The sequence below is a fragment of the Sprattus sprattus genome, assembly GCF_963457725.1.
Source record: "Sprattus sprattus genome assembly, chromosome: 6".
NCBI lineage: Eukaryota > Metazoa > Chordata > Actinopteri > Clupeiformes > Clupeidae > Sprattus > Sprattus sprattus.
In genome coordinates this window covers 19,488,785-19,500,817 of record NC_137925.1, presented here as the reverse complement: position 1 = coordinate 19,500,817, position 12,033 = coordinate 19,488,785, and the positions used below count along the sequence as shown (strand labels likewise).

The 12,033-nt window shown below is 45.9% G+C and overlaps 1 protein-coding gene across 2 annotated transcripts in view; it reads left to right on the top strand.

Moving 5' to 3' along the window:
• ctnna1 (catenin (cadherin-associated protein), alpha 1) overlaps nt 1-12,033 on the top strand; it is a 101,121-nt gene that overhangs the window by 12,736 nt on the left and 76,352 nt on the right. For both annotated transcript variants that reach the window (XM_080840777.1, XM_080840776.1), the window contains exons 6-8: nt 2,365-2,484; nt 3,631-3,900; nt 10,499-10,702. In XM_080840777.1, the coding sequence (XP_080696903.1) occupies nt 2,365-2,484; nt 3,631-3,900; nt 10,499-10,702 (594 nt within the window). The remainder of the gene's footprint in view (nt 1-2,364; nt 2,485-3,630; nt 3,901-10,498; nt 10,703-12,033) is intronic.

Sequence of the window (12,033 nt, the reverse complement as noted above, 5' to 3'; positions counted from 1 at the left end):
CTTCATTATCTCTCACCCCACGGCACCCAGCCTACCCCCCTCCCCCCTACACACCTCACTACCCCCCACCCCCACCCCCTCTGGCTGCCAGGCGGGCCGAAAGCACAGTGGAATGCTACAGGCATCTGGCCAGTGTCCAGAAGTGTTTCCATTGCCTTCCGGCAAGAGTGCAAGGAGAGGCGCACAGCCCCAGTCAATTTCGCCTTTCTCTCTCCCCCCTCTCGCTCTCCACTGTTGCCTCTGGTTATTACTGCTCTCAGAGCCTCACTCTACTCTTTTTTTTTTTTTTTTTTTTTTTTTTTTTTTTTTTAACTCTGCCTGTCTTTCTTTTATATTTGTGTTGTTTTCCATTGTCTGCTTGCATAACCAGTGAGGCAGTAGTACCAGACCTGAAATCTGACTGAACAGATAAGTTTGTTTGACTTTTCTGTTTGCTTCTGGTTCGTGTTTTCTCTACTTCTGCTCTGTCAGCCAGATAATGGCAACCGACAAACTCCTACCTAATTTGGTTGAGGTGTTGTTTAGAAAGCTGGAGTTACTTTGTCACCATTGGCAGTTATGAATCTAAAAGAGAGGTTATGACATGAACCCCCCCCCCCCCCCCCCCCCCCCCCTAGGATCAGTTCTTTGACCTCTTCTGTTCAATCTCTAAATACTGCCTTTGAGCAAAATTGTACAGAACAACATTGATTACCATAATTATGCAGATAATACACAGATATATCTGGCACACTCATCAGATGACTACAGCCCAATAGACTCACTGTGCCAATGTTAAGAGGAAAGAAATAATTGAATGATCCAAAGTTTTCTTCAATTAAATGAAACAGATTATTATTTGTAAACTCCTGATGACTGGCTCTAAAAACCAAAGTCAAAGTTTAACATTCTAGTAGACTCACGAAAACAGCCTTCTCTCATCTTAAAAATATAGCCAGAACCAAGGGTTTGGTGTCCCAAAAAGACAGAGAAGCTCAACCCTTTGTTTATCTCCATTGGGTTGGAGTACTGTAATGGTTTCTTAAATGGACTTCCCAAAAAGACCATTTAAACAGCTGCAGCTCATTCAGAATGCTGCCACTAGTTTGTTCTGGACCAAGAGCACATTACACCAGTTCTAGAATCTTTACACTGGCTTCCGGTTAGTTCTAGAATAGAAGTGCTGCCAGTAGTCTATTAATCACTGGATGGTTTATAAATTACTGTCTATAAATCACTGATATGTTTAAAGAACTTAAATTGAGTAAGGCTCTTAGATCCATGGACTCAGGTCAGTTGTACAGTCCAAACAAAACATGGCGAAAGCAGTCTTAGCTGTTGTGGAACATGCAACTGGAACAAACTGCCAGACAAACTTAGATGTGCCCCAAACGTAGCAGTTTTTAAATCCATGTTAAAAATATTTGTCTTTGCATGTGCCTACAATTGAGCTCTAAAACGTTTAGAGCATTCAAAGCACTCTATTCTTGCTGCACTTTAATTCGTGAAGTAGACCTCTAGTCACTCCCAAAGGGGAATTTGTACTTCCATCATATTTATTGAACTTAATTTACGTTTAAATAGATGTTAGCTTTTTTTCTATTCTCGTCACTCCCCCCCCCCCCCCCATTTAATTTCTTTCAAAGCTTTTTTTTCTTGATCCTGTTGGTAGTATACCTTGATGTGGTGTAGGGATAGCTGGTCATGTGTGTGTCTGAAATCATTTCAGCACGCTGGCAGATTGACGGCAGTGGCAAACCCTCGGCCCTTTTACGTGATTTCATTAGAAACGTGTGATACCCAGCTGAGTGGATTATTCCCTTTTTATTTATTTATTTGTTTGCCGTCAAGATTAGATTTGGTGTCACCGTTCCTTGGTTGAAAGGCGCCGTGATGGACGTTTTTGCAAGCAGGAGCCGAAGCGTGCTGCTGAAAGAGAAGGCGCCGTTTTTTAACTCCATGTTCAGGGAGTGAAGCTCGAATGATCATATGAGAACATCAGTTGTGCGTGCGTGTGTGTGTGTCTGTCTGTCTTTATTCTCTCAGATCAGGCAATTAAGCTACTTGTGAATAAAGAAACTGCGGGTCATAAATGGAAAACAACCAATTTGTATCCTGGCCCAGTGATGCTTTTTTGAGGCAATTACCTCTATCTGACCTTTGAGTTCCCATTATCATTCATAAATGTGGTAAAGGACGGGGAAACGGCCGTGACTCGCTTTTTGTCGGTTGTCATTTAAATCTTCCCCAAGAACACTTATTTCCCCATTACTCTGTGTTTATGTTTTTATGTTCCTTGTGTTTTTGAATGTCTTTGCTTTCTCTCCCTCCCTTCTCCCTCCCTTCTCCTTCTCTTTTGTCCTCCTTTCCTTCTCCTCTCCATAGGTGGAGGAGAACCTGGCCAAGGTGCGCAACGCCGGGACTGAACAGGACCTTGGCATCCAGTACAAGGCCCTGAAGCCGGAGGTGGACAAACTCAACCTGATGGCATCCAAGAGGCAGCAGGTAAAGTGGTGCAGCCCATAGTGTGGTATGGCGAGGCGTCTCATGTTGCGATGCGCTACAGCTCGACTCAGTTTAAGCCGTGCCCTGCTCTGACCCCAGTATTGTGTGGCTGCCTCGCCTCTCCTCCACCTGAATGGATGTTATCAGATGCTGCTGTGCTGCCGTATCAAACGGCATCAAATTCACCCCCATCCCCTCCCATGCAGGCGGGGTGAAAGTCACTCCCGGCTTTGGTTAGAGATTAGATGCATATAAGCATGAACAAGCTCCTTATTACCAATAGGGCACACAGGGGAATAGATGGGAAAAATGAAAAAAAAAAAAACAACGACAGGCTTTACTGCTGGAAAGGGTGACAAAATCCATTAAGCTGATATGAGAATTGGGGCCTCCTTCCTTTTTTGGGCTTGTCAGGTTAGCCATAGTCAACAGTGAAGTGCTTTTCCTGATGAATTTTCCAAGTGACTTCACTGACTAATGGAATGAGCGTTTATTTTTTTCTCTTTGCAATTGAGATAGATTATCAAATCCTGACTGTTAATTATTTTCGCACAGATCAAATATGGAGTGGAGCTGCTCGGCGAATATTTATTTACCCGGATTTTCTAACATCAGCAATTGCCTAGCCAGGCCCTTTTCAGTATCAAGACATCAAGATTCTAGATGCTGTATGGTCTAGAGTGCATTTGAAGTCTCTTAAATACACCCACCCATTTTTAAGATGAGAGCACTTGTCTTTTATTCCCACTGTCAGTACTGATATAGACTTGCAAAGACATAAGCGATGCTGGCAGCCATTTTCCACTATTGGCTCTTGCCTGCAGTCGATGACCCGAACCGCAGTGAGAATACTGCTCGTACACTGAGAGCTGGAAAAAGCTTTCAAATGGTCTGCATCAGACTGTGAATTAAATTGCTAGACTATACTTTAATGGCCTGATTATGATAGTGTGTAGACTGTTGGGAGTGGATGGGGGTGGGGACAAAGGAGAAAAATCCTTGTGAGCCATTTAGACAATGCTCCATCAGGTCTAAGTGTTTTCAATGGTCCTCAGCATGGCGATTGAGACCAAAAAGTAATCACCATTCTCCATCTCTCTCTCTCTCTCTCTGTCTCTTTCTGTCTCTGTCTCTCTGTCTCTCTAGGAGCTGAAGGATGTGCATCACAAGGACCAGATGGCGGCCGCACGCGGTGTGCTGCAGAGGAACGTGCCCATGCTGTACACAGCCTCCATCGCCTGCCTGCAGCACCCGGACGTGGCGGCCTACAAGGCCAACCGCGACCTCATCTACAAGCAGCTGCAGCACGCAGTCACGGGCATCTCCAACGCCGCACAGGCCAATCCCAGCGAGGACGCTGCGCTCGGTCACACTGCTGGCGGCGGCGAGCTCGCCTATGCCCTCAACAACTTTGACGTAAGTCAGGGCACCGTGTGTGTGTGTGTGTGTGTGTGTGTGTGTGTGTGTGTGTGCGTGTGTGCTCATATATATTGATTTGCGTGTGGGCTGAATGATGGCCTTTGGGTTGGTTTGTGTTGGTAGTTGATTCACTTATTTACTTATTCATTGTCTTTAGTTAATGTTGAATCATGGGACAAGCCTTTATTATGTTACCAATTAGTTCTTTCAGAGTAATACATTTCTTGGAATAAAATCCGGAGAGTAAATTGCCTCACAAAAAATGCTGTTCCGTAGAGCTGGCCTCTTAAAAGCTTGTAAATAGTCTGAGAATTCCTGAGGGTTTTATGCCCCCTCCTCGATCTTCTCCTCCATTTGGGTACTATTTTCCTAGCGAATTCATCCAGCAACTCTTCAGAAACCATTCCGGGGAGTATTTTGAAGCAGAGCCCCTAAAAATAGCTTTCTGCCGCATGAAATGGATTCATGGCAGGCAAGAGGCGTGCCAAGTTCTTGTTTTTGAAATGGCTGAAGATGAGTACCATGTTGTCAATCAGCCTGAGCTCAACTTTGAACACTGGGAGGTCTGCAACCCTGTGAAATATATCCCCTTTTCCCCTGTGGAAATGTGTGTTTCCTGACGAGAGATGGGAAGGGAGAGGGGGGAAAAGGAGGCGGAGGGAGGGAGTGAGCAAACAAATGAACCAACCCTCAAAGCCGTTTGCCTTGGGGGGGGGGGGGGGTGGAAATCCCTTGTTGTTCGTGTTGATGCGCTGGGGTCAGTGGGTGCACATTGACCCCTACTCTGGGGGTTTGACCCCTGATCTCTCTAGAGGGAAATGAGCTCGATTCTGTCCAAAGCAACAAGAGTTCAAGAGAAACCCTAGTGGCCTTTCTGTCAGGGCAGACATCAGTTTGACTGGCCGGATTGATCATCGGTGGTGATGGTTAGTTCTGAGTGTTTGCTTGCATTGACACTCCAGCATAATGATGCATTATGTAGAAAGTGTGTGTGTGAATGCAAATATAGTGTTTTTTTTAATCCTGCTTTATGGAATGAATCACCGTACTGAGTCAAGTAATATTTTAAACTGTCTTGAGGGATATATTATTGCTGTGTATTATAAAATGCGTTTAAAAAAACAAAGAAACTACATATTACAATTTTAAAGGTGGGGCAGATTAGGTATATAATAATGGCTTCCTATGTGGTACATATACAGAGGCCTTGGTGCATATTGCTGTAAGTGTGCACTGCAGAATTGCGCTGCATGTAATGCCCTGCTGGTCATTCATTCATGCATGACCTGTGTGTGAGACAAGGCTCTATAGGCTCCTGTTCCGCTTGCCCTGGCTTAACTGCCAGCCGACGACTCTCAGTAATTATGAAGGCAGTCAGCAAGATTTTGAGTTGAGGGCCATTATTTTATCTTGCACCCGTATGCGCACACAAGCCTAAGCCTTTGGAGTAAACTCTCTCTCTCTCTCTCAGATGGAATACATTTCATTCATTCCTTCTAAAGATGGCGCTCTATTGGCCCAGGGACAAGACTATTGTGTACTGGGTTAATGGGTCATTTTATTACTTTTATAAAAAGCGGGGCACTAGCATATCACGCTATGTCACCAGCTGTCAGAGACGAGACAGGTTAAACAATTATAAATTAATTGGACATAATTACACACACACACACACACACACACACACACACACACACACACACACACACACACATAGAAAAAAAGCGTGGGCTTGTGCTCTAAACCGTTTTCGATGTGATGCCTACATTTTTGCCTCAGAGGCCAGCAGAGACATGAGAAATGATGCTTCCTGAAGGGGATCAGGTGCATGGTGCTCATTGGGTTCAGGCTAATTATATCACAGATAGACATCTACCACACGCATATTGCAACAAAACTAGCTCTCGTTTGGCCTCTTACTTATCGTGTGTGTGTATGTGTGTGTGTGTGGGTGGGGACGGATTGAGAAATGGCTACTCCAAAGAGAATAGTCTAGCTGGAGAAATGTGTGAAGTAATTAGACCGATCATCGTTATTGCCAGAAGCCATGCCCTTCTTTTTCCATTAAAGTATGTGAAGAGCTGCACTGTTGGGTTGGCTGTGGTGTTCCATGTTGCAGCCTTGGCTCCAGCCTGCCATGTTCTTAACAAGCATGTCTCTTTTAATCCTGGTGGTGGGGTCCTTCACAGCTTGCCTCGCCTCAAGTCAGTACTGCATGAAGTGCCAAAATATTCCTGGCTTTTTTATTTGATTCAACTTAATTGATCTTTGTAATCATTACCTAATGATTAGATCAAACCTCAAGAGATTAACTTGCTTTCCTCTTAAGCTTTAACATACTTAATTAGCATACCTCCATTAGCACTCGTTGCTCAAAGCAACATCGCTCTGTTGATCAAGGATGCATGGGAACTGTACATCCAGACAAATTACTGTTTTAATTGGCCGAATGAGGCACCCGTAATTGTAACTGATGGGCCTTGACTGTTGGCTACCAACAGGTGATTCTGCAGTGTTGTAATTGACAGATTATTCCATGAAGATCATGCCACCTATCCCCCGCCCCCCGGTTTTTCCGAAGAGGACTTTACCGGAAGAACAGCTGGCAGACTTGTGCTTTCCTTGAGAGAATGCATTTGCAAATCTGAAGGAAAGCTTCACTCGGCTCTCTTGGCATTTGATGTCGTTCCACCTCCTCCACCACATTCTGCTCCCCCTATCCCCACCCTGTCGCCCCCCCCCCCCCCCCCCCCCACAAAGCAGGCACTTTTACTGTGCTTGCTCGCTCCAATTCGTGTCGGGCCAATTAATTTGTGAAGTTCAGGATTATCGTTTTGCTCTTTCACATCTCATACCCCCTTTGTTTATGGCAAGTGGAGCTGGGGTTGTGGCTCTGATGCCAGGCACTGTGCTAGGGCTCCTTAAGAACACCTGTGATCTTTTTGAAAGGGGTGCAGCTTCTTAAGGGGGTTTCACGCAGAGCCAAACGACATGATTTCCATTTTAATATATTTATTTAAAAAAAAGAACACCTCTTCCCTCACCTCCTTAAGAGACTGCTGTGTTTCTTCTGGTTGCCGTCTTGAATACATAAGAAAGTTTATGGATTAATGCGGAGTGCTTTTTGTTCGTCACTACAACTGCCGCAAGGTGTGTGAACCTAAGTGTGACTCACTGTTCTCGCTATGCTTATTTCCGCTTCAGTCCATTGATTCCAGAATGAAAGCTTTTTTTTTTTTTTTTTTTTTTTTTTTTAATTAGTAGCTTGCCAGCCTGTCCTAATACACTGCCTGTTAATGCAGTAATCAGCTGGATTGCTAGCCCAAGCATTAGTGCCTTCCATTTGAGCAGGTGTTCAAGCTGCCACATTCTGCTGTAGGGGACCTTTTAAGCTATTCATGCGTCGATGCTGGAGTTCATGTTCTGTTGTCTCGAGAGGCGAAACTGTTCAAAGGTGATGAGTCAGTCATTCTGTGGTGGAAGGTGACGAGTGATTGGAGTAGAACAGACTTTCACCCCCAGTTTTCAGCTGTGTTCTTTTCCTAGCATCTCGTCTTTGATTTACAGCGAAATGTGTCTTGTCAACGGCACTTAATTATCCTTGAATTTATGTAATTGCAGATGGCAAACATTCAAATTTGTCAAATGTTAAAAATTTTTTATAGAAAAGAGGCATAGAAGTCTACCCATGTTTTGCTAAGCGGAATGAGGATGTGAGGCTGACCTGCATTCTTTGGATAACCGTTGCTTCAACCACCCAACCACCCACCTATGTCTCTTGGACTGTAGCAGAGCGTCTGGATAAAAAAAATAAAACCTGCTTGGTTTAATGGGTTGTTCTCCAATATATTATATGGGGCTTTTCCCTTAACCTCCATTGGGTCGCAATTTCAACTGAGATTTTAGCAGGTATTAGGAGTTTATCTCTCCAGATCTACTGGGCTCAGAGCGATCACTGTTGCGTGACACCTGTTGTGCCATTTATATTTTCTGAGCGTTCTTGACTGGACTAAATCGTCCCCAAGGTCAAAATATTATTAAGTGTGTCAAGTTTTCTTGCACAGAGGTTTGGACCCTGTTTTCAGGGTGATGTTTGCTGCCGGTTCCAAGCCCTGTGAGCATCCTTGTTCAAGACAGTTTTGGAGACCTCACACCCAAACTAATTACTAAGCACTGACTAAGCTGTGCGGACAGTTCCAATGGTTAACTGAAGGGGTAGCTCTTGACGCAGCATTGCTGCTTAAGCCCCTACCGACGGTAAGGCTGTGGCCTTTATTTAGATGTTACACAGCATGACATCTTCACTAGTTCCGGTCTGTTTTTAAGGCCAAAAAAACCTATGCCCTTGCTCCTTTTTCTGTCTTATGTCTGCAGTGGCACGGATCAGAAGGCGACTGCTTGTTGCTGCGCCAGGCTGAGTTGATACGAGCGAGCAGGTGGAATGTTGTCAGTAGAGGAACAAACTAAATTGCGAGTGGAAGAAAGCGCACTTGATGTGGGCGTGCTCTTCCTGAAGGCAGAGATGAAGAAGCACCTTATGGTCGGCTCTGAGCGGTGATTGCTTCTTAGGACGAGTTCCATTCTTATAAAGTGAAGGGGTCGTCTCTCTCTCTTTCTCGCTCGCTCTCTCTCTCTCTCTCTCTCGCTCGCTCTCTTTCTCTCTCTATCTCTCTCTCTCTCTCTACACTTTGTACTCAGACAGATGGCTTCTGTTTCAATGGTGGGTGAAAAACTGTGTGGGGGTTTTGGGCTTTTGTTAGGATTGTGTGAGCAAGGACACATATGTGGACGTGCCCCCCACCTCAGATCATGTGCATTTTTTTATATCCTAGAATATCCTGGTGACGATGCAGAATCTCTGGCTCACATATGTGCACGGACATTCACTTGCATGCGACACACACACACACTCTAGCTTTTCTCCCCTTCCACATCACTTAGTCAGCGCCTAATTCCAATCCAGCCGAGGCAACTTCGGAGCAGGCGAAGGAGCGAGCGAGTGAGTCAGAGGCTTGTTGCCATGGCAACGTAACGCACGCAAAGAGGTCAGACGAGACGAAGGCTAATAAACTCCAACTCCTAACAACTGAATTGTTGAATATTTTACCATGATATCTGAACGACTGTGTCAGACGGAAGGGTTACGTGAAGCGTTCCATATATTTCGGAAGGATGGAAGTTGCAAGATGGGAAGATTGCTATTCCTTTTCCATGCTAAGAGCATCAGCAGCATTGTACTTATCTATTTGGCCTTTACTTAGGGAGCCTGGTTTTTAAGGAGGGACTGAGTGTTTTGGAAGGGGGTTGAGCTGTGTGTTTGTGTGTGTGTGTGTGGTAGGGGGGGTGAGCTGTGTGTGTGTGTGCGTGTGTGTGTTTGTGAGAGACTGGAGGTGGTGTATGTGTGCGGGGGTGTAGGTGTAGGTGGACTGGATGGCTTTGAAATGCAACCAGGGACTCGCAAAATGTCACTCAGGCTCCGGTAGGAGAGAAGCAACATGTTTCATATGCATAACTGCATTTGGGAGCCTCAGGCTGAGTGTGTGTGGGGGGGCAGGCAGTCTTCTGCTAGTAATTCTGCAGCGTTCTTCCTCCAGCCCTGACTTTCATAGTGTCCATTGTTGATGAGTCATTTCCTGTTAAATGTGAATTTTGCCTTTTTTTCTCTGCCTTTCTTTGGTATTATTTGGCTGCTGAGAGTGGGTTCTGTGAAAATGGATGTGGGTGGTTATGAGATGTGCTAGGATGATCCAGAGAGGTTCATCTGAAGGGGAAGCACTGAAATGGCTAACACAGTCCTGCTGAAGCACTGAAGGGTCCCATTGGCCTGTAATGGCAACTGTGCTCCCAAAAAGCCCCTCATCATTCAGCTTCCGCTAAATTATTGATCATACTGGCTAATGCAGATTGCAATACCCGCTCCCCTACTCTCCCGTTCCCATCCTCTTCACTCTCCTCCCTTGAGCCATCGCCTTGTCACAGTCCCCTATCAGTCAGCCAGCCGTGGAATATTCCACTGTCTTACTTGGCCCACCCATGCTAGAGGATGACGGGGGTCCCTGAAGCCACAGGTATCGTCTGCTTCACATTGCTGGGCTGGCAGCGGCGATGACTGTTTAACTGTCAAGCTCCCTTCCCTCCGGACTGACAGTTGCTAAGTCGGAATGTGTCAAATCACCTCATTCCTCAGGGGGATGTGATTCGCCAATCGGCTCTTTTTCTCTGACCCGTCCCACCCCCTCCACCCTCAGCCCCTTGGCCTATTCCAGGGCCTTTTCATTCTCACATTCTCGATCCATCTCACCCACTCAATCTCCTGCTCCTTATCGGATGTCTTTCTGTGTATGGAGAGATAGGCTGGAAATAAACTGATAGCTGATGGAGGATACAGGTGGTAAAAATGACAGGCAGTGATCCTTTTTTTTTTTTGGTAGTTGTTTGTCTGGAAGAACATGAGGCGTAAAACTGACAAGAACCAATTGTGAAATATGTTCATGTGATGTTTGTTCAGCAACTCATTCTCTCTCTTCTCTCCCTCTCTCTCTATGCCTCATCCCTCTTTCCTCTTTCCACTCTTCCCCTCCTTTCCCCCGTGCAGAAGCAGATTATCGTGGACCCGCTGAGCTTTAGCGAGGAGCGCTTCCGCCCCTCTCTGGAGGAGCGCCTGGAGAGCATTATCAGTGGCGCCGCCCTCATGGCCGACTCGTCCTGCACGCGTGACGACCGCCGCGAGCGCATCGTGGCCGAGTGCAACTCCGTGCGCCAGGCTCTGCAGGACCTCCTCTCCGAGTACATGGGCAATGTAAGTGGCCGTGCGTTTCTTCTCCCTAATCTCTCTTTGTTTCCCCTAATCTGTTTTATTTTTTTATTTTTCACGCAGCGCTCTCGGCTGCCCCTGAGCTGCCACCCCAGCTGCTGTCCTCTTATCCTCTCTCGTTCATTCTCTTTCTCTCTCTCTCTCCCCCCTCCCTCTCATCCCTTTTTCGTTCATCCACACACACACACACACCCTGTCTTTCCTCTTCGCAGTTACACTCTCTCTCTCTCTCTCCCTCTCTCTCTTTCTTCTTTGCAGTTACTCTTTCTCTCTTTCCTCTTCGCAGTTACTCTCTCTCTCCCATTTTGAGTTTCACCCTTTGCCATCCACCTGCTCTTCTCCTGTGGCTCGCCCTGTCAACATTATGCAGCCACCTGCTATTAAGAAATCCTGTTGGGCTTGTGAGAACCTTTTATTCCCGGAATGGTTGACGCATCACATTCGCAGGGGTTTTTATATGTGTTATTCTGTTTCCTCTTTTAAATGAAGGAGGAAGCAGTTATACACTTTACACAGCTCTGCTTGTTCCTGTAGGGGGTTACTGTAGCAGAGATTTGAAATCTGTAGGAAACCATCAGTTTTTCTGTTGTTCATTGGCTTAATGGACAGTGTAATTAGGACAGTTGGTGCCTTCTACAATGGTTTATTCTGTATTGAAAGGTCCCACCATTTCAATATGCTTGTTGGACAGGCCCTTTCCCCACAATTAATATTTCTCAGTCAAAGTTCTGGTTTTGGCAAATGCACTGGTTGTTCCAGGCTGCACCGCAGGCATTTAAAGAGAAGCCATAAAAGGTAACAAGGGTTTCTAATTGGGCCAGTGGACATTTGTTTCGTGAGTCTGTAGCCAGTGTTGGCCCATATGTTGCATTTGTGCCATTCAAAAGGGCCTTCAAACCCTCCACAACTCCGCCTGTTCATTAGAAATCACCTCAAAATTACATTTGACATTTAAAAAGGACAGATGGGCGGTTTGAAGGAAACACGCACATGCGGGCGGACACACACACACACACACACACACACACACACACCGCTCCAGTAACAAGAGTTCCATTATACCCCCTGGAGCAGGAGAAGAATTAGGCAGCATTTATAGGCCAAGCAGAATGAAACCTCCGGTAATTAATAATGAAAATAAATAAATTAGGCACCTAATCGGGGAAGCTAATCCATTTTGAGAATTTGTTTCAGCCTGGTGTCGTGGAATGGTCCCATTTTTCTGAGAGCCCATGCGGTGGGGGGAGCGCTGAGGGGCGTGAGGCGGCTGTGCTGCGCTGCGCTGTGCTGTGCTGCGCTGTGCTGTGCTGCGCTGT